At 51.9% G+C, this 23,659-nt stretch overlaps 7 protein-coding genes across 7 annotated transcripts; 3 read left to right on the forward strand and 4 right to left on the reverse strand.

Moving 5' to 3' along the window:
• Positions 1–525: 525 nt before the first annotated feature.
• Positions 526–1,912, forward strand: CTRU02_203844 (60S ribosomal protein uL3; the record flags this gene model as incomplete). The annotated part of the gene is made up of 4 exons (XM_036722419.2): positions 526–617; positions 716–872; positions 926–1,599; positions 1,660–1,912. 4 exons carry the CDS (start codon positions 526–528, stop codon positions 1,910–1,912), a joined length of 1,176 nt encoding a protein of 391 aa, XP_036586025.2.
• A 391-nt stretch (positions 1,913–2,303) lies between these two features.
• CTRU02_203845 (uncharacterized protein) lies at positions 2,304–3,140 on the forward strand (the record flags this gene model as incomplete). Its single annotated transcript, XM_036722420.1, has 2 exons — positions 2,304–2,808; positions 2,884–3,140. The coding sequence occupies 2 exons, from the start codon at positions 2,304–2,306 to the stop codon at positions 3,138–3,140; spliced, it is 762 nt and encodes a 253-aa protein (XP_036586026.1).
• Positions 3,141–3,349: 209 nt separating this feature from the next.
• Positions 3,350–4,984, reverse strand: CTRU02_203846 (uncharacterized protein; the record flags this gene model as incomplete). Its single annotated transcript, XM_036722421.1, has 1 exon — positions 3,350–4,984. The coding sequence occupies one exon, from the start codon at positions 4,982–4,984 to the stop codon at positions 3,350–3,352; it is 1,635 nt and encodes a 544-aa protein (XP_036586027.1).
• Positions 4,985–6,399: 1,415 nt separating this feature from the next.
• Positions 6,400–7,926, forward strand: CTRU02_203847 (Anthranilate synthase component 1; the record flags this gene model as incomplete). The annotated part of the gene is made up of 2 exons (XM_036722422.1): positions 6,400–6,411; positions 6,481–7,926. The coding sequence occupies 2 exons, from the start codon at positions 6,400–6,402 to the stop codon at positions 7,924–7,926; spliced, it is 1,458 nt and encodes a 485-aa protein (XP_036586028.1).
• A 694-nt stretch (positions 7,927–8,620) lies between these two features.
• On the reverse strand, positions 8,621–10,078 carry CTRU02_203848 (uncharacterized protein; the record flags this gene model as incomplete). The annotated part of the gene is made up of 3 exons (XM_036722423.1): positions 8,621–9,402; positions 9,501–9,864; positions 9,917–10,078. The coding sequence occupies 3 exons, from the start codon at positions 10,076–10,078 to the stop codon at positions 8,621–8,623; spliced, it is 1,308 nt and encodes a 435-aa protein (XP_036586029.1).
• Positions 10,079–15,111: 5,033 nt separating this feature from the next.
• CTRU02_203849 (putative 1,3-beta-glucanosyltransferase) lies at positions 15,112–16,599 on the reverse strand (the record flags this gene model as incomplete). Its single annotated transcript, XM_070204272.1, has 3 exons — positions 15,112–16,099; positions 16,145–16,337; positions 16,482–16,599. The coding sequence occupies 3 exons, from the start codon at positions 16,597–16,599 to the stop codon at positions 15,112–15,114; spliced, it is 1,299 nt and encodes a 432-aa protein (XP_070062035.1).
• A 4,768-nt stretch (positions 16,600–21,367) lies between these two features.
• CTRU02_203850 (protein kinase domain-containing protein) lies at positions 21,368–23,230 on the reverse strand (the record flags this gene model as incomplete). Its single annotated transcript, XM_036722425.1, has 1 exon — positions 21,368–23,230. One exon carries the CDS (start codon positions 23,228–23,230, stop codon positions 21,368–21,370), a length of 1,863 nt encoding a protein of 620 aa, XP_036586031.1.
• Between the last annotated feature and the right edge of the window lie 429 nt (positions 23,231–23,659).

Raw genomic sequence — 23,659 nt, forward strand, 5'->3', positions numbered from 1 at the left:
GTTTCATGTATACCATTTCGTTCCTCAACCTGTCCTCTGTCTGAGACCTACCTTTCGTTGATGGACACACTGGGGTGGCTAGGCAATTAGGTATCTTATGAAGAGAATATTAGTCCTGATAGCTATGCATCTACTCAAATGATTGAACAGCTCATTAAGAGATTCTATGACTAAGCTGTGAAGTGGTCCACATGTCTTCTACTGTAAAGTTGGCTGACTAACTCAGCCAGTTCCGCTGAAGTTTTAATGTGGACCGATACTGTGGAAATAGACCCTAACGTATCCGTGCGGGCTTGGGTCACGTGCTTGCCATTCAGGCGAATGAGGAAGGAGCGGGCCCACTCGCGGGGGTGCACCTGCATTTTGAATCGCACAAAAGATTTCCTCGCTAGAGTTGAACTTTTCGAACGCCAGGCTTTTTTTCCTTCTCAGCGACCACGACAACCGTCGATTGCCTGCCCTTACAGCCTACCCTTCGGCTTCACTTCCTCACTAACAGTAGGTAGCAACAACACAGTCGAAGTCATGTCTCACAGAAAGTACGAGGCTCCTCGCCACGGTTCGCTGGCCTACCTGCCGCGCAAGCGTGCCGCCCGTCACCGCGGCAAGGTCAAGTCGTAAGTTCACGAGATTCCCGTTGCTGGATGGTCACCCTGGGTTCAGATTGGTCGCAATTGGAAAAGACTCAGGCTGACAATGTACCACTCTTCGCCAGCTTCCCCAAGGATGACGCCAAGAAGCCCGTCCACCTGACCGCCGCCATGGGCTACAAGGCTGGTATGACCACGATTGTCCGCGACCTCGACCGTCCCGGTGCGAAGGCCAACAAGAAGGAGGTCGTCGAGGCCGTTTCCATCATTGATACTCCACCTGTACTACCAACGCAGCCCGCTTGGCTATGTGCCTATGGCTAACATCTCTGCAGATGATCGTTGTTGGTCTTGTGGGCTACATTGAGACCCCCCGCGGCCTGCGCTCGCTCACCACCGTCTGGGCCGAGCACTTGAGCGATGAGGTCCGCCGCCGCTTCTACAAGAACTGGTACAAGTCCAAGAAGAAGGCTTTCACCAAGTACGCCAAGCAGCACTCCGAGAGCTCCGGCGCCTCCATCACCCGCGAGATCGAGCGCATCAAGAAGTACTGCACTGTCGTCCGTGTCCTTGCCCACACCCAGATCCGCAAGACTCCCCTCAAGCAGAAGAAGGCCCACTTGATGGAGATCCAGATCAACGGTGGCTCCGTCCCCGAGAAGGTCGACTTCGGCTACGGCCTCTTCGAGAAGCCCGTCACTATCGACTCCGTTTTCGAGAAGGACGAGGTTATCGACGTCATTGCCGTCACCAAGGGTCACGGCTTCAACGGTGTTACCTCTCGTTGGGGCACCAAGAAGCTTCCCCGTAAGACTCACAAGGGTCTGCGTAAGGTCGCTTGTATCGGTGCTTGGCATCCTTCCCACGTCCAGTGGACTGTTGCCCGTGCCGGTCAGATGGGTTACCACCACCGTACCTCTGTCAACCACAAGGTTTACAGAATCGGCAAGGGCGATGCCGACGACAACGCCGCTACCGAGCTCGATGTTACCAAGAAGACCATCACTCCGTACGTTCAATCTTTACCTTACGATAGATATGCAGACCGGGTTTGCTAACTTTCTCTCAGTCTTGGTGGCTTCGTCCGCTACGGTGAGGTCAAGAACGACTTCGTCATGGTCAAGGGCTCTATCCCCGGTACCAAGAAGCGTGTCATGACCCTCCGCAAGTCCATGTGGACTCACACCTCCAGAAAGGCCCTCGAGAAGATCGACCTCAAGTGGATCGACACCTCGTCCGAGTTCGGACACGGTGCTTTCCAGACGCCGGCGGAGAAGAAGCAGTACCAGGGTACTCTCAAGAAGGACCTTGCTACCGCATAAATGGGGTCTTGAATTTTCTTATATCATGGTCATGGCATCGGTGTCGAGGGTTCTTCACGTTACATTCGGATGGTTTGGGACACCTTTGAGGTTAAAATGAGAGTGCCGAGGAATCAAAAAGTCAAACCAATGATACCTAGATGACCGTCTGCATGTTGTCCCCCAAAAGTAGTGTCTGTCAACGTAAGATGCCGTAGTAAGGTGAAAAGCAAATGTACCATATCACCGCTCAGAGTTTTTACATTCTTTTTTTTTTCCCTTCCCGTAATGTGGATTGAGCGGTAGTTGTCAAACACCATCCGTGCTGTGGGGCAAAAAAAGTCCGACCACTGCGGCAGCGAGAAGCGTAGCTAGCCGGCCGGCCTTGTTGCGTCATACCATCTACCTAACCATGTCGTGCATGCTGCTACGACCCAGGCTCGCGATTACAACCCCTCCTACTGTCTTTCTTTCTTTTTCAACCCCTCAGTCAGGACGAATGAGCGCATTACTCCCTCGAAATTTCCATACCAGAGTGTTTCGCTCCATTTCCCGATCATCTTCCACGTCATCCACACACGCGATTAGAGTTCGACCGACGAACAACAACACATACTCCCAGCTCCTGCGCGCACCACAAGTAATCTCCAGGTTCTCCACGAGCACGCACTTCAGCATGTCCGACGCAGACTACGCCGCTTTCCTGGACAAGGCGAACCAGGACCCCAGCGAGGGCTACGCCAAGCCCGCGAGCAAGAAGAACAACGAGTTCAAGGCGCAGGACGAGGGCGCCGAGCTGCCCAAGGCCATCGAGGAGGTGTTGAAGCAGGACAAGGTGTACATTTCCGACGCAGACGAGCCGTTTGTCGGCGTTGCGCTTGGGTGGGATGAGGGCGGCAAGGGTCTACCTGACGAGGGTTAGTTGTTTCCGCTTCGTCGCCATCTTGACTGCCTCTTAAGACTATGTTGCTAATACGTGTTGGTGTTTGCAGTTGAATTCGCTCAGTTGATTCAGCATCCTGACCCCGAGAACGCGGACGTCGACCTCCAGGACCCCTTTGACTGGGATTCGAACGGCGATTACAAGGACATCATCGAGGCGGTTCGCAAGGCGGGCAAGGGCAATGATGTTAGAGTGTACAGGGTGCCCAAGGGCGGCGTGAGGACAGAGTATTGGGTGGTTACGACGGAGGGCAAGGGCAAGGGGGCGAGACTTGTTGGTGTCAAGGCTTTGTCTGTTGAAAGCTGAGGGGGCTATCAGGGTTGCTACGACGGCATGAGTAAGGTAATACCATAACAAAGCAGTAAAATCATACATTATTATTTAAGGTAATATCAGGGGCTAGACATAGCTCAGCACAGGAACACTACACCAAGGAGAGCAGACCCCAGAGCTCAGATCAGGCGCGGCGTGCTGTCGAGGTGAAATCGGTGGGCAACGGCATCTCTGGCCCGTCGTTAGACCAGCAGAATCCGAGTGTTGTTCGCCTTGTCCCATTGGAAAGTGTAATCCTCCATCTCTTTGAGAACCTTGGGATCATTTGTGTCCGGTAAGTCTGGATGTACATCGTCGTTGTGGGGATTCGGCTTGATGATTATTGTGAAGCCTAGTCGTGAGTAAACCGGCCTCGCTTCGGTCCACTCTGGGCATCGTCTAAGCGCCAGGAGGCCCAGGGATGAGCTATGCGTACTTACGGTCTCCATGAGTACTAAGCACGACAGGACGGTCCCGTATGGTATGCTCGTATCATTAAGGCAGTCCGGGGCGAAACTACCTTCATAGAATCCGTCATGTAGCCAGATTCCGTACCGGTCGCTTGTTTTGTATCGGCCAGGCTCAAGAGTGCCTTCCAGGATGGGACCTGATATATCTATCACCCCTCCAGACACCCGTCCCGTGGGATCTAGTCCTTTCAATACACAGCTAGCGTCGTGTATGTTGCAGAATGTGTTAACCAACTCATCGAATGGTATGGTGTTTTTCTCATCAGACCATGTCTTGCAGCTGGTTGTTGAGACGACAGAAGCCCAGGACCATGTTGGGGCGCAGTAGGATTCTGGCCGTCTAGCATATGCCGCCGTCCCGGGGAAGCCATACTGGACTTCAGTGTGGTGGAACCAGCAGAGGTCCTCAACCAGACTCTTCCGCCAAAGCCCTGCAAGATACTGGTCGTCACTGTCTCGGCGAGCCAAACAATACTTGGCGATACCTGATAGCGCTGGCAACTTGTCCGTGTCGTATGTCAGCTTTCGTCTGGTATAGTTCTGTAGCACTCGGTACCACTCATTGGCAATATTCTGGCCATCATCATAGAAGGATATGTGCGTTCCCGCCACCTTAGAGTATCCCGTGTCTCTCCCGCGTTCTGGGGTTTCACACTCGCATAATGGCTCTGTTAGATGATTGCTTTCACGACAGGACCAGTGTATCTCTTGGGCGCCAAAGTGAAGACAACGCCGTGAAAGGAGAAACTCCTGGTAGGTCCAGGCACGGGTCTCGAGGGGGTTGAAGGCTTCAGGTGCGCGAGAGTTCCCCATCCATTGGTGAGGGTCCACACGTACGAAAAACCGCAGCCCCTCGAAGTGTCCCAGGAAACAGTCCGGCCACGCAGCTTCTGAGAAGATACCTGCGTGGGCACCATTGGAGCTTTCCGCGCAAATGGTCAGGTACGCATTCTGATAGATGAATACCATCTGTGCCGACTGTTCATCCCAGTCATTCGTGTCATCTTGAAGGATGCAAAGGGCATCGATCCAAATATATGGGATGCCTAGCTTACGGGTAATGAAGATGGCGTCACGGAGCGTTGCTGGCAGCTCATCCCATTGTATTCCTTCCATGCGCAATGCTCGCGTGTACGTAGTCGTCGTGAAGTTCATGTCATCTCCCCAACGGTAGCTAAGGCAAACGTAGCGACTTTTCTCCTCTGGAGAAGTTTCCACGAGGCGGATCTTGTCGCCCTCAACTGAAATTAGCCTTTTTGGAAGCGCAACATCGTCTCCTGGTCCACACTTCTCGTGCGAACGGAGGCAATTCCCCAGCCACTTCTCTGCCTTCTTGAAAGAGTCATCGGACGCGGTGGAAACTGCCATGGTTGTTGCTTTTATGAAACGAACCCCATTCACTGCTTTGCTGTACATATCCGGCTCATTGGATTGTTCAGCTTTCTCAGAGGAAGTGAAAATTTGAAGTTTCTCAAGTGGTTGACCATGGAGTTTGACGGAGATGCTATCCGGAAAATGTCCTTCAGGGAGCCATGGCGGTGGTTTTGCCAAAGTAACGCCGTGCAAGCCGGAAAGATCACGCAGGTTTGCGTTCGGACAAGCATTCTTGATCACTCTAACTGCCGATTGTACCCATTCTAAGTTGTGATAGGCAGCGGCGACATTCTGCCAGGACCGAATATTACCGTTAACATATTGCGACTGAGGGGTGTCGTGCATAATGTCCGCCAGATACAGTTGCAAAACTTGCCTTAGTATACTGCAAGTAAAGCATCCATTGTCGGCAGCCCTGGAAACAGCTTGTAGATCCTCAATCTCGGTGTTCGCGTATGATGCAAGGCCACACGCCGGACATCCCGCCAGCTTTGAGGTTGGCGATTCAGTAGTGTTGAGACTCATTTCCTGCCTCCTGAGGAAACTGAAACAGTAAAGACAAACAAGTGGATGATCAACGCAGATGCATAGATTGAGTAACAGAAATTCGAAAGCGTACACAGATTCCAGCGGACTTATTCACATAGTTGACTTCTTTGATAATTGTCGTAGGCATGAACTGGTAGTTGGAGGCTTGAAATCGAGGCGGCACACGCAATCAAAAGAGGACCTGCATATTGCGGATTACTTGATCGCTTACTTCGGCTGGGCCGCCGAAGCGATCTAGGGTTCCTTGGCTGAGCCTGGAGTCGGTTGCCTTGATTAAGTCTGCGACATCATGCTCTTCTGATATTGAACATCATAGGGCAAGCTATATTATTTAATGGTTCTATAGAGTCCAGTTCAGTGTCAGTAATTCAGATCGAGCAGAAAAGTTGGCAAAGTCGAATATTGCTCTTAGAGCAAAACCGTCGGGTAACATTAAGGTCCATGGACTGACCAAACTTCGTCTGCAGACACTGTAATTCAGCTTCAACTACAAAACCATTTAACCATCTATGCCGTCAGTAACGTTGTCCAACGTTTCTCGGCTCTTCAACGTCTTTGACAAACGGTCTAGACCAGGTTGGCGGAACAGTCCAAGACAGTGGGGCCACGGAGCTTTGTGAAGTGAGTCGCCGCCCGTTGAGCGCGGGGTTGCCACAAACGGATGGTGGTCTGGCCTTATCGAAACGCTCCGGCAGTAACTTTCCGCTTATCGGACCCTGCACCCCTCCAAGTCCGCTGTATGCAAGCCAAATAATTAAGTCGGCTCCGGGAGCCTCAGACTGTCGATTGCGGTGACTCAGATACAACACATACCACCGCCGTACCAGCTCACGATCAGTCTCTCCTGTGTCTGGATCAGTATGTCAGGACCTGTAAGCCTAGTTGTCTCTCAATTGGCCTCGTCGCGGTCTCGCACCAAACCAATGACTAACCACAAGCAGCGCGCATTCGTCCCGTCCCTCGAGACGGTCAGGTCCGTCCTGTCCGCTCCCGCCGGCAACAGGAAGCCTACCCTCGTCCCCGTTTACCGCCAGATCTCCTCCGACTTGATCACGCCCTCTGCCGCCTACCTCAAGGTCTCTGCCGCCCACAAGGACTCCGACTTCTCCTTCCTCTTCGAGAGTGCCGCCACCGAGCGTGTCGGCCGCTACAGTTTCGTCGGTGCCGGCCCCCGTAAGGTCCTCGCCACCGGTCCTGGCTACGGCCCGGAATGCGATCCCCTACCTGCCCTCGAGGCCGAGCTGGCCCAACACGTCGTCGCACATGTGCCGGGTCTGCAGCTCCCGCCCATGGCCGGTGGTGCTGTCGGATACGTGGGTTACGACTGCGTGCGATACTTTGAGCCCAAGACGGCGCGGCCGATGAAGGATGTGCTCAAGATCCCCGAGAGTCTGTTTATGCTTTTCGATACCATTGTTGCATTTGACCGTTTCTACGGCGTGATCAAGGTCATTACCTATCTGCACGTCCCCGAGGACCTGTCGCAGCTGGAGGCGGAGTACCAGAAGGCGACGCGGACCATCGATGAGCTCATCGCCGTGCTCAACGCCCCCGAGATCCCCTTGCCGGAGCAGCAACCCATCAAGCTGGGCCAAGAGTACACTTCCAACGTCGGCCAGAAGGGTTACGAGGCGCATGTGACGGCGCTCAAGAAGCACATCGTCAAGGGCGACATCATCCAGGCGGTGCCGTCACAACGGTTTGCACGCCCGACGACCCTGCACCCCTTCAACATCTATCGCCACCTGAGGACGGTGAACCCCTCGCCGTACCTCTTCTTCGTCAACTGCAAAGATTTCCAGATTGTTGGCGCATCACCCGAGTTGCTCGTCAAGTCCGAGGGAGGAAGGGTCATTACGCATCCGATCGCGGGTACGGTGAAGAGGGGGAAGACGCCGGAAGAGGACCAGAGGTTGGCGGATGAGCTTCGCAGCTCGCTCAAGGACCGCGCAGAGCACGTCATGCTGGTCGATTTGGCCCGCAACGACGTGAACCGTGTTGGTGACCCGTATACAGTCCGCGTGGATCACCTCATGGTTGTGGAGAAGTTCAGTCACGTCCAGCATCTGGTATCACAGGTTTCCGGCGTGCTGAGGCCAGACCAGACGAGGTTCGACGCATTCCGGAGCATTTTCCCGGCCGGCACCGTCTCTGGCGCACCAAAGGTCAGGGCGATGGAGCTGATCGCAGAGCTGGAGCAGGAGAAGAGAGGTATCTACGCCGGTGCGGTGGGATACTTTGGATACGGCGGTCTTAATGAAAAGGGCGAGGAGGTTGAAGGCGCTATGGACACCTGCATCGCGCTGCGGACGATGCTTGTGAAGGACGGCGTTGCATACCTGCAAGCGGGTGAGTTTTACCCCTATTCCAGTCGAGAGACCCGATGAAACTGACTTCTTTTCTACAGGTGGCGGTATTGTATTTGACTCAGACGAGTAAGTGACTCTCTTTTGTGCTTTGAAGGGCTTTATACTGACTTGGACGCAGGTACGACGAGTGGATGGAGACGATGAACAAGCTTGGTGCGAATATGCAATGCATAACAACGGCGGAAGAGCTGTATTATGAGCAACAGCAGGCGGCGAGTAAATAATGATGGACGACAAAAAAATACAAATGACATTTTTCCTGCGGCGTTAAACATAATTGTCAACTAAAACAAATGCGTGTATAGGGGTTGCGGGAGATGACTTTTCCTGTAAACCAGGCGAGTGGAACTCTAGAACTTATGCGAGGCAATGCGATGTAGTCGACGGCGACGGAGGTGCTGTTTGCATCAGCCACGAGCGTCTGAGGACCCCTTTAGTCAATGAATTCGTAGCGATGGCAAAAGATAATTTGCGAGGAAGGATGTACGTCTTCCGTCGCATGGTCATGCGGCACATTGGCCTCTCTGACCACATGCCGAGGTCAAGAGTTCGTAGTGACGAATTGTATGTGTTTATTACAAACTATGTATACCATGTCCCAGACCGTTATTATGCACGCTACCCAGTAACTTTTTAATCGTTCTCTTTATCCGACCCTCCAGAAAAGACTGCCATGGTATCATGAAGCGCCCATCAAGAGCGTATATACTCATCAAAATAGATTATATGCGGGTATAAAAATGGAACCGATGCCGAGTCCGATAGTCGTCAGCCCAGCCCACAGCGCCGCTGAGGCGACGACGCCGTCCTGCAAGATGCGGAGGTGCTTGTTCTTGCTCACGATGCTCCGCTCGAATACCCGCCGCCACAGCCATCGGCTCTGGTACGTAGTGACCCACTCCTCGTTCGCAAACACGTTCTCCGGGCCGAGAGTCTGCAGAGTGGGCTTGCGGAGCGGGTCCACAGCTCCCGAAACGGTCTCCGCAGTAGCGGCTCGACGGTGTTGTTTATTGGCCCCGGTGCCGGTTTCCAGATCGGGAACCTCCCATGGTCGGACGTGGCGCCTCCGTGAGAGATGGAGAGACAGGGACACACCGTCCAAAGCAGCCACGAGAATGGCCAGGCCCGAGAATAGAAACGGAGTTGAGAGGAGGCGGTAATACTGCGAAATGGACGAGAGGATGAATGCGATGTCCAGGGCGATGCCGATGACGACCAAGATTAGGCCGAGCAGGCGAAGGATGTTCGTCGCCGCGCTGTTAGTGTTGGAAATGCTGTGGCGGATGAAGTTCGGGTGGAGTTTCCCGCGAAGGAGGGCCTCGGCCTTCTCAAAGGCTGGGAGCAGGGCAGAGGGGTGTGTTGTGGAAGCTGCTGCTGTTAAGACGGCAGTGCGGTCGTCTTTTGTAAGATTGAGGCGGCGGGGAGCGTTGGGGCTGATGTAGTGGTTTACGACAGCTGTGATATCGGGGCGGAACGGTTGAAATGATGTTGATGCTGGCTGAATTAGCTTCGATGAAGATCTCGTAAAGTTTCAACGGAGACTGGAGGGGAACGTGGTGCTTGAACAAATCATTAAGCAGTGGAAATCTTACCAGGTCCCGATATCGTCTCCTCCGCCTCCTTCTCATTCTCCTTGGTTGGTGTCGCTTTTGGGAGAGAAAAGTTGGTCGTGGCGGATGCGTTACGGCTGTGCTTTCCCACGTCGTTGTTGTAGTTGCTCTCTTCATCAAGCAATTCGAGAATGTTGCTAACTTTACTCGAGTTTTTGGCCCTCCGCTCCTTGGCAGTGAGTTTCCTACCACGATCCGGATCCCAACGAGGTGCAAGAGCACGTTCCTCGGGCGATAACGCAGTCCAGGACTGTACGTAACCGCAGTACCAAAGGAAGAACTGGAGGGGTTCGGCGTCTTGCTCGACATAAACCAGATAGTCCATAAAGTCATTTAATGAGCAGGGCTAGAATGAGTGTGTTAGTTCGGTCGGGTGTATGTATATCTGCTGTGCTCACCGATTCTGTATTATTTCTGATCACCTCCTCGAAAGCCAACCTTGGTGGAATCCATTTGTTACTTCGTTTTGTTCGGCGGCGGTACCGCCGGCAGTCTTCGTCCATGACGGGCGGACGCCACGGCCGCTCAGCACCGGGCGTCCTGTAGAACCTGAGAGACATGTCGACCGTCCCAATGCAGCCCCGTGCTCTAGATCCTCCAGCTTCAAGCTGTGAGGATGTGTTCTCGTATGCGGTGGTAAGGCGATTAGCCCGCCGGTCCGATGTAGAAAAGATTTCCTTTTACAGACATCTGGGCTTTCAAATCAAAAGGGTGTGTGTGTGTGTGGGCGCCAGGCCAACCTTTGTATAAAAGACCAGAAACAGATCCAGGGATCCAACAGAACAAAACACTAGCTTCTAGATGTGCGCGGCAAGTGTGCGTGCGCAGTTGCAACATTACATATACCAGGCTACTGCAGACCGCTGCATGACCGCATCCGCATCCGCACCCACAGGATTCCAGCCCCGGTCTGCCCTGTGTGCTTCAGCTTCGTCCGACGTATCAGCCGTAATGGCGGAACTACTCAGGGTCTGCCCCAGATCACAACATGGGTGAGATAGAGAAGAAGCGACGAGGTGCAGCGGAACCAAGCAGTTGTGTCCAGGTTCTTACCTGAGGGCTATCGCTCTTAGCATTTATCCGGCATGTACAAAATGTAATTTTGTCTGTAACCTTGTTTCCATGCCGTGTTGTGTCGCTGATCGGTCATAACATCAGCCCAGGGCCAGACGAGCAGGCATCAGGGAGGAGACGACCGGCAAGGGCGGGGCGCTGTGTCCCTCTCTTTCGCTTCTCCCTCATGATCCTCTCGCGTATCGGCGGCCGGAGCGGGGATAAGGGCAGAGATGTGCATTTGACCAAAAAAGACGGGACGACAAGAAGATGCGTGAGCGGCCGCGATACAGGCCCAGCCCGGGACACTCGTCTGCCGGAACAGGGAGATGCTGAGACGTGATATAGGCCATTATAGGTCCGGCACTCCGGTGGTGAGGTGATAGGCCAAAGAACGGTTACGATTAAGAGACGAGACTAGAACATTTGTCGTGTTACTTGTTTCTCCTTCACATCGTGCCTGAAGCAAGGACTGGAACGTAAGACTATTGTTCGTTCTTCCCTAGCATAGTAGAAGAACAAAAACGAACAAACTTGGATGGACTAAACGGAGGAAGTCAAATACGCAAAACACCTCCCCGCACTGTCATTTGAAGTGTCGTGTCCTGCGTCCGCTGCGTCAGCTTGGATGGACCTAGTCGAAACCCATGGCAGCAGTTCCACTGATTGTGGTGCGGCTACTGGTACTAGCATGGCGTCTTCTGACTTCTCTGGCTTGACCTGCCAAAGGATCTGACGGGCGTATAATTATGAGACATAAAGTCCGACGGGGTACCTCCGGAGAGTGAGCGGTCAGGGCGTCGGCCGTTCATAGAAAAGAGGGGACCCTCATGACGTGAATGGGGTGCAAGCCATGTTTCAAGGGAACGTGCAGGTGGTGTGAAGAGTTAAGAAGAGATGCGGTCGTCAGATAGGGGACGCACACCGATTGGTTCCTAGATTTGGTGTTGAGTCGTGTTTCAGAAGTTCGTCCTGTTGTTGCCGTTGCGGCGCGGTTGGTCGGGGTCAAGTGGGTAACAAAGTACTCTCGGCAAGTGCCTGGCTATCTATACCTGGAATCCGCGGAATGTACAACCGGAACCAAACCGTGAGCGAGTTATATGTGCGTGAGTTGGGATTGAACGAGATACGTGACATGATTGAACACCAGAAAACCGGAGAAGTTAACGGGCAGACGATAAGATCGGCGATTGTTGCTGTTGCCCTCGCTCCAAGCTGGCTGCACCATGGCCGGACGACGTCGCTTGGTTTCTGCACATTCATGCTGTATGCCAATGCAAGTATCTGCATGTACACACAACTTTAAAAAGTAGGAAGTATGGGTGTAGGTGATGCCAAAGGCTGATCAATCGACCCAATTGCGGAAGCCGCTGACAGGCCATCATGACTTGTACCATATAATAAAGTCTGGCCAAGGTATAAGACCAAGGTGTCAGATTATCGTTGTGGATGGATGAAGATTGACTGGTTTTTTTTTTTTCTTTCTTTGCCAGACAGCTTATTTGTGACAAGCCCCAAAATTTTTCAAACTCGTCCTTGAACTGATCTTCGTTCTCGCAACCTCATCCCCTTCGCTTCATTCCGTTCGCTAGCGCCTTGCCGAGTCGGTGACTGGCGCAGCTCAGACTCGGGGTTCTTCAGCGTTGGTATTTTTAGAGTAAACGAAGGAGGCGTAGCACTGAAAACACCAAAGAAGGAAATAGAAAAGTCAGGACGAAGAAACGAAACCGGGTTCACCTAGTAGTAGAGTTTGGGGGCAGGCGAAAGTGGGCTGCACTCCCGGTCCGGTGATCAGATCGCCGGTGCGTCTGGTCAAGAGAACATCTTCAGGTTCGACAAGCGCTCAGACTCTGCACCAACTCTGGGTCTCTTAACTTCACAAGAAAACTGTATACATTTTCGCACAAAAGACAGAGTTTTTTCATTCCCTCTTTTCCCCCTACGTGAAGGCATATTTCAGTTAACCTTTCTATGCATACAATATTTCTTATGATGAGACTGGCAGCCCATTAAGCTTCCATCAGGCCAAGTCAGTCAAAAGTAAAAGGATGTCTGTTATACTTCTGCTTGCCTTGGCACGCCAGAGGTACGATGAACGCAATGAATAAAACCGGGTCGCCTCATCTTCAAAACTCTCTCTCCTCGAGTTATAGTACACATGCCTTTCCAAATCATACCTGAACCCCTGGTCCTGACCATGGCACTCACCGAACGCCGACCACGCTTCCCGGCCAAGGCAACATGAAACTTGCCACCAGCGTCAATATCAGGAATTGGATATCGTCGACAGCGTCATGTCAAAGTATCAATAGCACGGAAGAGACAGGAAGGCCCGTCCTTCAAACATTTATAGTATTCAGCGCAGTTTCTGCATTTGGTCAACCGACGTGGGGGTTTAAGAATATCCGTTATTCGCCAGCATGGAATTAAATGTTTTACCCAAAAAAAATAAAAAAATAACCGAAATATCAACCATCTAGCTTACCATCCGGCTTGCCATGTGTGAGAAGATGTCACTGTTTAAGTACCATGGTCGTGGATTTTGCAGGCCTTAGTTTCAGAACAACTTCGTAACGTGATTTGGAGACTATTTCTAATTAGCGGAATGCTCAACACACTCACCTGGGCATCGTCGAGGCATACGAAAACTCTCAAATAATCATCATAAGTAGTGTAATCATCAATGCAATCATATGAAGCCTGGTGGAAACACAATTGTGAACCCCAGCAAGAGGCAGCTTACGGCCAGCCACAGATCTCCGGCTGCCCAACACCAATGGCGTGTCCAGATCACCTTCTATAGCATTGATAACATCGATGGCATCTGTGACACAGCTGACCTCGTGCCTAATAAGTTGTCCGTGCCCGGGGCTAGCATGATGACAGCCAGCTTGACACAAGTGCCACATCGAAGAAACACGTCAGTCCTTACCTTTCCTCACGTTGTGACTGGCTCCATTGGCGTGGATTTTTCTTGATCTACCTGCCGCGTTTCTAATCAGCCCCTTGTCGTTCACAGCAAACCGTTCGGCATTGAGACACCTAAGAGAATGACAATGATAATGTCCTTGTAACACCAACCCATCGCCTCCGCCCTCTTCTCGACTCACTGGGTCTTCATGCAACTGCCTAAGGACCAAGTTTTCACGGCATTTAGATCGATTAGTGGTACTTTTAACACCAGCCCACAGCGGGAAACACTTTGCCGTGTCCTTGTTAGTTTCTGTTCAGTGCCTCTATTCAGTCATACCATAAAGGTCTGTGTTTGATAGCAGTAAAGAACGTATTTGCTTGCTACTGAACATGGACTTCTCGAAGTCAGATCTTCATGTTCTTCATAACGCCCTGAAGACTGAGGTTTTAGAAAGTTTCCTAGAGTCCCAAATACGAACTCAAGCTGCATCTTCCAGAGGTACTTCTTACTGAGAGAGGCGGTCTCTGAGACGGACAGTTCCACCTTTCCATCTCTAGTTCTGATACTCCCGATGAATGCGTCTTCGAGCCCGGTGATCTCTGGTCTCAGATGTTGTACCCACCACAAGGTCCTCGTAGTAAACCTGGTGCTTCGTTGGTTGTATATTCTTTCCTTCTTGTCCTGATAGAATCGCTGTCGTACATGCTGGTTGAACCAACCAGACGTAGGCCCATTTCTATGACCGCGTTGAAAATCATGGTGATGTTTAGTTTCTGGATTCCGAGTCTCCGTAGATTTCATGACAACAGAATCCTTGTCTTTGTGAGATCACCTTAGATAGTCGACGAAGACTTTGCCATCGAGCTTCTGATATATAGTATTCGAAACAATAGATGGAGGGATATCCGATAAAAAAGACAATGACACAAATCAACTGAGTCGGCGGCATACAGTATGCAACCAAAAGTTATCTGGCGTCGAACAGTATCCCTTTCTTGAACGTTGCTTCGACAGAAATAACGGGAATACATCCTATGAGGATATGCCAAGCTCTCACCCGTTGATACCGCTCTCGGAGTAGTATACTCGTACCCAAATCCGTAGTCTGGTCCTATTAGAGTGGTGAAATCCACGTGCCGAACAATAGCAAAACACACCCACAACTGATTGAATCGTTTCTGAGCAGGAACAACAAATCAAAACACAAGAAGCAGTCACCAAGTCATAGGAACAGAATCAGCCAAGAAGCTTCAAACCAATACTGCCACCGTCTATTTTCTTCGTCAACACCTTTGTATTTCCCTTTCCACCGGGGTATTATCGATTAATCCATCATTAAACTTTTCTCAGTATCGATGCTGGACTGAATAGCATCATCAAACCCTCCAAGCCCACCGTGTATACCGGCTCCCACACCTATCGAGCTTCCCCATACCGACTTATGTACAAATCGACATAGGACATGCCTGTCCGCCTGCCAAGACAACAACGCCGTATGCAATGCAATTCCTCAGAAACGAAAACAGTCCGTTTCCTCGCAAAATAGGGTATAAGCCGTGGTCCCAGTCCGTCGTGAAAACATATGCACAAAAATGTACAGGAGAAATAGAGAAGCACTCGTGGCAATTACATCCACACTGTAAAGAAGATCATGACGCCGACAAGACCAATGGCCATGCCGGCGATCTGTTTTGTACCAGAGCCCGACGGCCTCTCGGGCGCCGAGGACTTGGTCGATTCTGTAGGAGCTGCGGAACCAGACGCGCCGGTGCCTGTGCCAGGCTGTGCCGTTGGATTGGTCGAGTAACTGCCTTGAAACGTCTCTCCCAGACTGGGCAGTGCGACGTTACCTTCCACAAGCCAGCCACCCGTGGCCTTGGGACATTCCCGAGTAGAAACACTGCTTGGGTCGTAGTCAGATCTCATGACACCAGTGGGTGTGATGGTGGCCCATTTGGACTGGAGGTTTTGAAACTCTGGGGAGCGAGGGATGGGAGTTCCCTTGCGGGTGAAACCGTCGTACACGTCGCCAGCAGTGATGGTCTTGGAGACTTCGGGCCCGTACGAAACGATACCGTACCGGTTTTCCTCATAGATCCACTCGTAAACCATAGCTCCGCTCCAGTCATCGATCATGGGCTGACTGAAGATGGCGTCCTGATCGTCCCACGTCCGTGGACCCTGGCCGGTGATGCAGCCTGTTTCAGTGAAGAAAATAGGAACAGGAAACAGCTCGGCCATGGCTTGCAGGTTCGCGTAACCTGAAGTATTGTAAGTGTTGGGGTCGCACCATTCGTACGAGTTGAGCCCGAAGAAATCAATGTTGTCCTCCGGCTTGCCGCCGCAAGTGAGATAGTCCTGCAGCATGGGTCGCAGCTCAGCAATGTCGGCAGCAGAGTACCCAACGGGAATCTTGCGGTAGCCCTTCTTGTCCCTGTAGGCTTTCATATCGCGTGCGGCAGCCTTCATAAACGGAGCGACTTGAGACTGGTTGTTAAGCGCAATAATCTCGTTGCCAATGAAGAAGCCAAGCACGTTGTCGTACTTCTCAAAAACGTCCATGACCTTGGCGTATGCATTAAACTGCGTTTCGTTCCAATAAGGCGTGTTCTGTCAACAAGTGTCAGTGAACCATTGCAGCAGCGATATTGGACTAGAACTGACGGGAAGAATGTAAGAGTCAAAAGTGTCAAGATCGATGAGGGTATAGATGCCGGCTTTGTCGAAGACGGCCATGCATCCATCATGATTAGCCTCAGGGTCAACGTGGTATATACGAATGGCATTGGTGCCCAGCGTCTTCATGAGGTCGGCATCGCGAGTACATTGGTCGGTGTCTACCAGCGGATCATCTGAACAAGCTTCATGTTAGACGGTAAGCTTTTTTGAGCATGTAGATTAAGCCGGGCTAACCTGGCCTCAGTTGATAGGCAATGCCTGCAGAAGATGTCAGCTAACAACATTTTGTAAACAGCAGAGATTGATGATTGGCGCACCTTTCATAAACCATTGTCTGCCCTTCTCGTCAAAGAACTTGTTGCCGACAATTTCAATGGGCGCCAGAGCTGCGGCAGTGCCAAGAAGCAATGCCGAGAAAAGACTCGAGATCCGCATAGTGGAGGCTTAACCTAAGTTCGAGCTTCGGTGCAAGTAATGGCTAGTAATAGCAAATGCCGGACAGCGGAGGTTGCGAGGATTGGTGATGTTTAAATGCTGCGGGTCACACCCCAAAAAAGCGTCCAAATGGGAGTTGACGATGATTACAGAGCACCAGGGTGTGGGTATTTTGGTCCCAACAGAAGATGTCGGTGGTTTGCCTTTCCTCGCAAGTCGACAATGGCCCCCAAGTTTCTTTCCTCGCGACTACCCAAAGCTGAATGCGCGCCTGCACCAACAAATACGTCCTCCTTCCCGTTGCTGTCTGCACTCCAACACAACACTGCCACAACTGCAGAATGCGAGAAAGAAGCAACGTGCCCGTCAACGGGAAACGATCCAAAAACAGAACTCGACGATCGTAGCAACCGTGCTGGGTGGCTGTACCCGCCAAGCAACGTGGAATGAAGTGAGGGACGCAACAGCACCTGGGTATCGTGGGTAAAAGCAGCTTCTGTCCGAGTGACGTGAATGACGCTCGTCGGGGGACAGAGTTTGTTTTATTGCCTCCAGCTTATCGGAGCAGCTCGACGCGGCACACGCTTTGAACGAGCAACATGGCCCTGGTATTTTTTCCGCCTCCCCTGTCATCGTTCTTACATCGTTACTCTCTTTCTCTTTTTGGATTTGTATCCCACCTCTCCACACACACACACGTGGAGTACAAACCGACGACAGAGTGAGAGAAAGAGAGCAAGGAAAAAAAAAAACTGCCTATCTCACGCTAAGGCAGGAGACGGAGCTGGGAGCTTGCTCTGGTGCTAGTGAAAGCCTGGCCAGGGTGAGAGACGACGGCGACAGGGGTACGGAAGAAGGCAAAAAAACGAACAAGGACTCAGGAGTTCAAGCTTGAGGCACAGGACAAGGGGCTAAGTGCGCCATGTTGTGCCAATGGTGGGGGGCAGGGGGGCAAGCTAAAGCATCTTGATCGTCGCCCTCGCCCGGCCGCACAGTCACAAAGTCTGACTGGACCACCGCAACCACAATCGGCCTCATTGGGGGCACAGCATGGGTGGGTTGATGCAACATGTCGAGTCCAGAGCCAGTAAGCAGTCAAGCAGGCTTTGGCGGGCTGCAACTCTGCAAGAAGGCGACGCGTTCTCTCGACATGCTTGACGGATATGACATATTTTCTCCAGGGTGGACAACTTTGTCTAGAATCCTTCGACTCCTCCCGGCAACCGTCTCCAGTCTTCCAAAAAATTAAGCATGCCGCCTTATTGAAGTGACTGCTGATTGAACAGAAAGAAGAACCTTGTCGCAGAAGGCCAAACAAGACACAATTGCAGGATACTTTCCCGAATCCACGATGACAAACGGAGTCCGCGCGCCCGCCCTTCCACCCGAAGCCACGCCGTCTTTGATAGCAGTCCAACCAAGCCACGCTATTTGCTGTTCCAATCAAAGATCCAATCAAAGATTGGCCAAAAATCTTGTCGTGTTCTGTCCCGCTAAAAGTAGCCTCGCGTAACTGCTTTGCGCCATAGGGCCGGGAAACGGACCGAGCTTCTGACTGATGTGGGCTAGTTCATCAGCCAAACCTTCTAGCGTTCCGGCAAAACTCACCCAAGGAAGATGTAGACGCTAGCAGCGCTTCTTCAATCGCCACTACTCGATGTTTTCTTCGTCTTTTCGTGTTGCCGCCCTCACTATTTCCCCCGAGAGTCATGTCGAAACTAAGGGGGGCCTCAACAGTCTATTTGTTCGTTGGCTCGTCCTTGTCCACAAGGAACAGCCAATCCAACCGTGAACAATCCACCTTCCTGAGCAACACAGGGACCTCTAGGTTCCCTGTGGTTTGTCCCTGTTCGTTTCGATTTCTGCCTGTCTGGACCCGCCTACGGTGTCATCTCTCCAGATTGCCTACGCTTATACCAAGCCAGACATGGGTTGAAATTCTCATCTTGATTTGTGTACTCATTTACTGACCAAGGCACACTTAGCGGCACCCATTGTTGCAGGTGCCAGCACGGCAAAAATGGCAACATATTGCTGATAGTGCCTCCATGATAATGAATATGACGCAACACCCTCAGCACAACGTCCCATCCATAATCCCTCTTGGCTCTGCAGTCAGGCAATTCTTGACGAGAGCCAGGGTAAGCATAATCCTGGTCCAATCCTCTTCTCCTCATCCTTGTAGAGTGCAGTTGCAACAATGATTGCAAAAAAAGACATCAAAAAGCCAGGCTTCTGTTTCGTTTGAGAAGCATATCGACCCCTGATGGGGTCGATGAGGGATTAGGTGGAGAGAAGGGAGACAAACGGAGGGTGCATCGGAGCTCGACGTCACCTGTGGATACAGGTAACATCTGTTCCATATCGCTGCGACCTTTTTTGAGGGACTTGGACGCTCGAGAGACTCGTCGTTGCAGCACTTCCATTGCTGGATTCCTCTGAGAGCCTCTTTAGCTCCATCCTCGCTGCCATCACCTGTTGTATTCGTAGCCGGACTGTGGTGGTGTCGGAGAGATGTGGCATGCCAAGAGCGAGGCCTCTTAAACCCTATGCAATGGACTTCCAACTGCATCAATGACACGTCTCGCAAGCGCCTGCGCCGCATGCTTCTGTTCGTCTCGTAACCGCATAAGAAAATCAGCACACAGCAGGTCATGAGTCAGCAATGACTTCGCCTCTAAGCGTTGGTACCAGCAAACAGAGAGGTGAACAGGAGTATATTTCGTTTTTTTCCCGATAATTCTGAGACCTTTGACCGGAACCAAAATATGATCTCCATTCCACCACATCGTTCGATCAAAGACAAGTATAGATGATTGCGAAATGCAAAACACAAACGCTCCCTGTTGGCCACGGCGTCTTGCATACACTGAAACGTGAAGGGAGCAGCACCCTGACAGCATCATCCGACTCAGCTCCCCGGCCGATATCTGACCCCGCGTCGTCCAGCCAGAGGCGGGGTTGAAGTTGACAGTATGAAGAGGCCAACGAGGGAATACTCCAAAGGAGCCAAGCGGATGGCGCGTCCATCAAGACGGTCGATCGCTCTCGGCGCTGGCGATAAGGATATCCGACGACACAACACGACACCAACCACACTCTGTCTCTACCATCCCGAACGAGACTAGACAAGGACGGTTCTGATTCCCACTCTTCCGGCATTCGTAACCCATGCATGCATTGCCTTGGCCCTTTTTCAAAAGTCGTAAGCCAGCAAAGCCAAGGTGCGGAGGACTTTCAGGGTCGGAAAAGTTCTACACCGAGTTCGGTTTAGACGGCCTACCGCATTCCGCAGGTCGCGGCTCCACTCAAGACGAGAGGCGAGCAAAGTGATGGTGTCGTGATTGACTCGACATTTTGCAGAGTATCGTCGAGATGCTCGCCCAAAATGCCCCCCCGGCACGCTTCAAGGGGGGAGTTGCCTCCGCCTCACCGTACTACTATGTTTACACGAAGAAGAAGCGCAACTTTAGTCCCTCATTGTAACCGGCAAGGCGAGACAAGACGAGACGACACGAACACCCTTTTCCGCACAGATGCAGACACCGCCATACAACGGATGCACAGGCAAACAGCCAAGCTTCCTGCAATTGCAATACCCCGATAAAGCGAGTCTGGAACGCATTCGACCATGGGCTGACAGGCCAGCGGCCTTGCTCTCCCTTCATCGCTCAGAGTAGTATGTCAATATGTTGAACAGCACTCCACGACGAGACTTTTCCTTCTTCTTCTTCTCTTCTTTTCTCTCTCTCTTCTCCCGCATCTGGATGAAAATAGACTCAGCGGCCTCCGCTGCTACATGACACGCAATGCGACGACGGTAACGCGCTACAAGAACCCAAAAAAAGGCACCATTGCTACCACCACACGTACATACACAGCGACAGAGGTCCACCAAACAAACACCAAACAACCACCACCACCACCACCACCCCTCCCCGGAAAAAGCCTCCGGGGTCCCTGCTGAGCCTCTTTCATTTTCTGTTTGTCATATAAACTGCCCCCATTCGGCAGAAATGGCATCACGTAACAGCTAGCACAGATAATGCCATAACCTAAACCGACAATTCCAAAAACCCCCGAGGGCCGTCGGGTAGGTATGCTCTGTAAGGCGAGATTGGTTCGAGCTCTCGGTAGAGATAAGGTCACTCTTTTTACAGAAGCTTTTACAAAAGAGATGGACAATCCCACCTCACCCAGCGCTTCGTCGGGGACTTGTTTGTTTCTCATTTGACATGTGTCTCTGTGTATATATATATATATGTAATATCCGCGTCTTGCAAGCCCTGGTGCAATTTGTTTTCGATTGACACACAGGAATAGGTGAGTACGACAAAAAATGATCTGCAAGAGAACCCCAAAAAAGAAAGCATGTAAGACCGGTAATCACTACAAATCGAACGGTTGAGTCTCTCTTTCTCACCCTCCGTTTCCAACCTTTTCTCCACTTCCTCAGTCTGTAAAGCGTTACAGACCGTGCCAGCGTTACGACAAAGGTATCGATCGCATGTGTACACGACAACTCCAAACATATCCGGAAAGGGGGGAAAAATCCATCATATACGGATGCTATCCTCCGTTTTTTTGTTTTATCTACTTAAAATTCTGATGCAAGACCCAGGCAACCTGGTGTGGTATCGATATCGAAGAAATAGCGCCAACCCAATAGAGAAAAAAAAAAGAACTCCCAAACCACAAACAACCAGATATTTTTGTAGGCGCCGCTCGCTCCCGTCCTTTCATCTTGCAATACGATGACCTCCTCGGGCTAGTACACCGGAGCTTGATCGCCACGACCTCCCCGTACAGCGGGGCCGGAGTCCCACGCACCTGGCGATCTCACCGGAGGTACTCGAATGTTTCGCAACGCTGTGAATCCGGCCCCGAGCTCCTGGTCCTGATCTCGATCTTGCTCGCTGCTCGCCGCACTGCTGACCCCGCTGTTGCTCGACATCCCGCCACTGCTATTTGTCCTTGAATGGACCAAGCCTCTCGGGCTGATGCTTCCGCTCACGCTGCCACTGTCACGTCTGGACGACTGTGGCAACGAGTTTTGCCGGATCAACTGCGGCATGAATTCGGTGTTGGGAATTACAGGCTGGATTCGCAAGTGCGATATTCCAAAGTCCCAACCGCCATACTGGTGAACACAATGCGGCTCAGTGATACCACATGAATTTGTCAAGGTGTGGTAAATTTGATTTTGCACCTCGGCTGCGGGTGGACGATCATTTGGATTCGCAGAGAGCATGCGGGCTACGATGTGCATCAACGGGACGATGCCTCGAAACACGGAACCGCCATCCAGGTCAGACGCTTTCTTCGACGCCTCCTTAGCCAGTATGGACATCCAGGATTCGACTTGCCCCAGGTTTTTGTGGAATGACGAGTCCGGCACAGCTCCCCCGCGACCTGGGGTTTTGTGCTTTGCAGCGCGGTGAGCTGCAAAACTCTTGGTCGTCTTCTTGACGAGGTAGCTCATCAGATCCAAAATGACGCACCCGAGCGAGAAGATGTCGGCAGCTTGCGGGCTCAGTTGAGGGTTGGGTGTGTTCAACATTGCGTTTGGGCTACTGAGGTTATCGCTCCTGGGAATCGAAAAGTTTGTGTGAGCTTCTGGAGAAGTCGACATGGCCATTGTCGCTTTGCGACCCATAGGACTAGCCGGGCCGCCGGTTGGACGAAACCATTGCTCCGGTGCCGCATAGTCGTAAGACTCTCGGTCGAACGAATGTTTATCTGAGTATCCAGCCAGGATCTCAGGATTGAGTCTGGTAAAGTCAGAGTAGAAGATGTGGAGCTGGGTGGTGAAAAGTATTGTCGAAGGCTTAATGTTGCCGTGGGACATTCTCCGGCTGTGAAGGTAAGCGAGAGTGTCGGCGAGACAGAGTATCCAGTTCATGATCATTCGTCTCCGGTCTTTCTTAAGAAGGTTCTTGAAGGATGATGGAGTATTGCTGAGAAAGGACTTCAAGTTGGAGTCTGTAGCCGGTGTGAAGAGAGTATATGCTGCTCCGTGCTGAGTGTACGATGCGCAGTAGGAGATCAAGTGGTCATTTTGTACACCTCTGATGCTGTTGATAATCTCTACAAAGTCTCCTCGAGAGAGCTGGTTGGGGCCGTTGCCGAGAGGGATGCGACGACGGTAAAAGACTGAACCAGGGCAGTTTGGCAAGACGACCTTGTCAATAGCATTGTTGCCAGCCGTTCGGCGTTCGATAACTTCAAGAGGAACGATCTCGTGCTCGTCGAAAACTATGTGATCTCCCCGCCTGAAGGGCTTTAAAAGGTAGTTGAACTGGCGGACGAAGAACTTGCGCTCGACTTTGTCGTCCTTGACAGGCGTTAACTTGAGGCGGCCGATTTGGTCGGCGGGAACGGGCAAGTCATGATCGTCCCATGAGTTGTCGATTATGCCAAAGATCTGAGGCGCAATCTTCAGGTCGACGAGGATCAGGAAGACACGCTTGGCCCTAGTGTTGATCCCGTCCCAGTAGGTCCCGTTTGCCAGTCCGCCGGCGGAGACCAAAGGTCTGTCCAGGCGCTCGATTTCTTCGGGCGACAGAAACCGGCAGACGAACTGTCGGGTGACAGTAGCGTCAATCTTCGCGCTGTCCCACCATTGAACCATGGTGTAGGATGGACAGGTGGAGTTGACGACGGTAGTGTGATCAACTTCGTCGTCGGAGGTTTGGCTGGTTTCGATGTACCTTCGCCTGGCGTCGCTTCGCCTTCCCTTGTCGGCCCCCGGGTTCGCTGTGACGTGCCTGCCGCCTAGGACGCCGACAACACAGGCTGCATAACCGCGTGTTTCTCGAGTCTGATGCAGCTTCACACTTGGGGAGCTAGCGACAGGACGTGGAGACTGCTTGGGGCTGGGCTATTCAGCACGAGCACGAGAAAGGAAGGAAAAAAAAATCTGGTGGTGTGTGAGGTTTATGTTTGAGACGAGGCAGATCAGAATGGTACGGAAACGGATTTATTTTCACAGGGTCTGAGGTGCGTCGGTGTCGGATTGTTTTGTCAGAACACACTTCCACGTTGAGACCGTCCGTCCACC

The sequence above is a fragment of the Colletotrichum truncatum genome (assembly GCF_014235925.2).
Source record: "Colletotrichum truncatum strain CMES1059 chromosome Unknown Contig_0002, whole genome shotgun sequence".
Taxonomy (NCBI): Eukaryota; Fungi; Ascomycota; class Sordariomycetes; order Glomerellales; family Glomerellaceae; genus Colletotrichum; species Colletotrichum truncatum.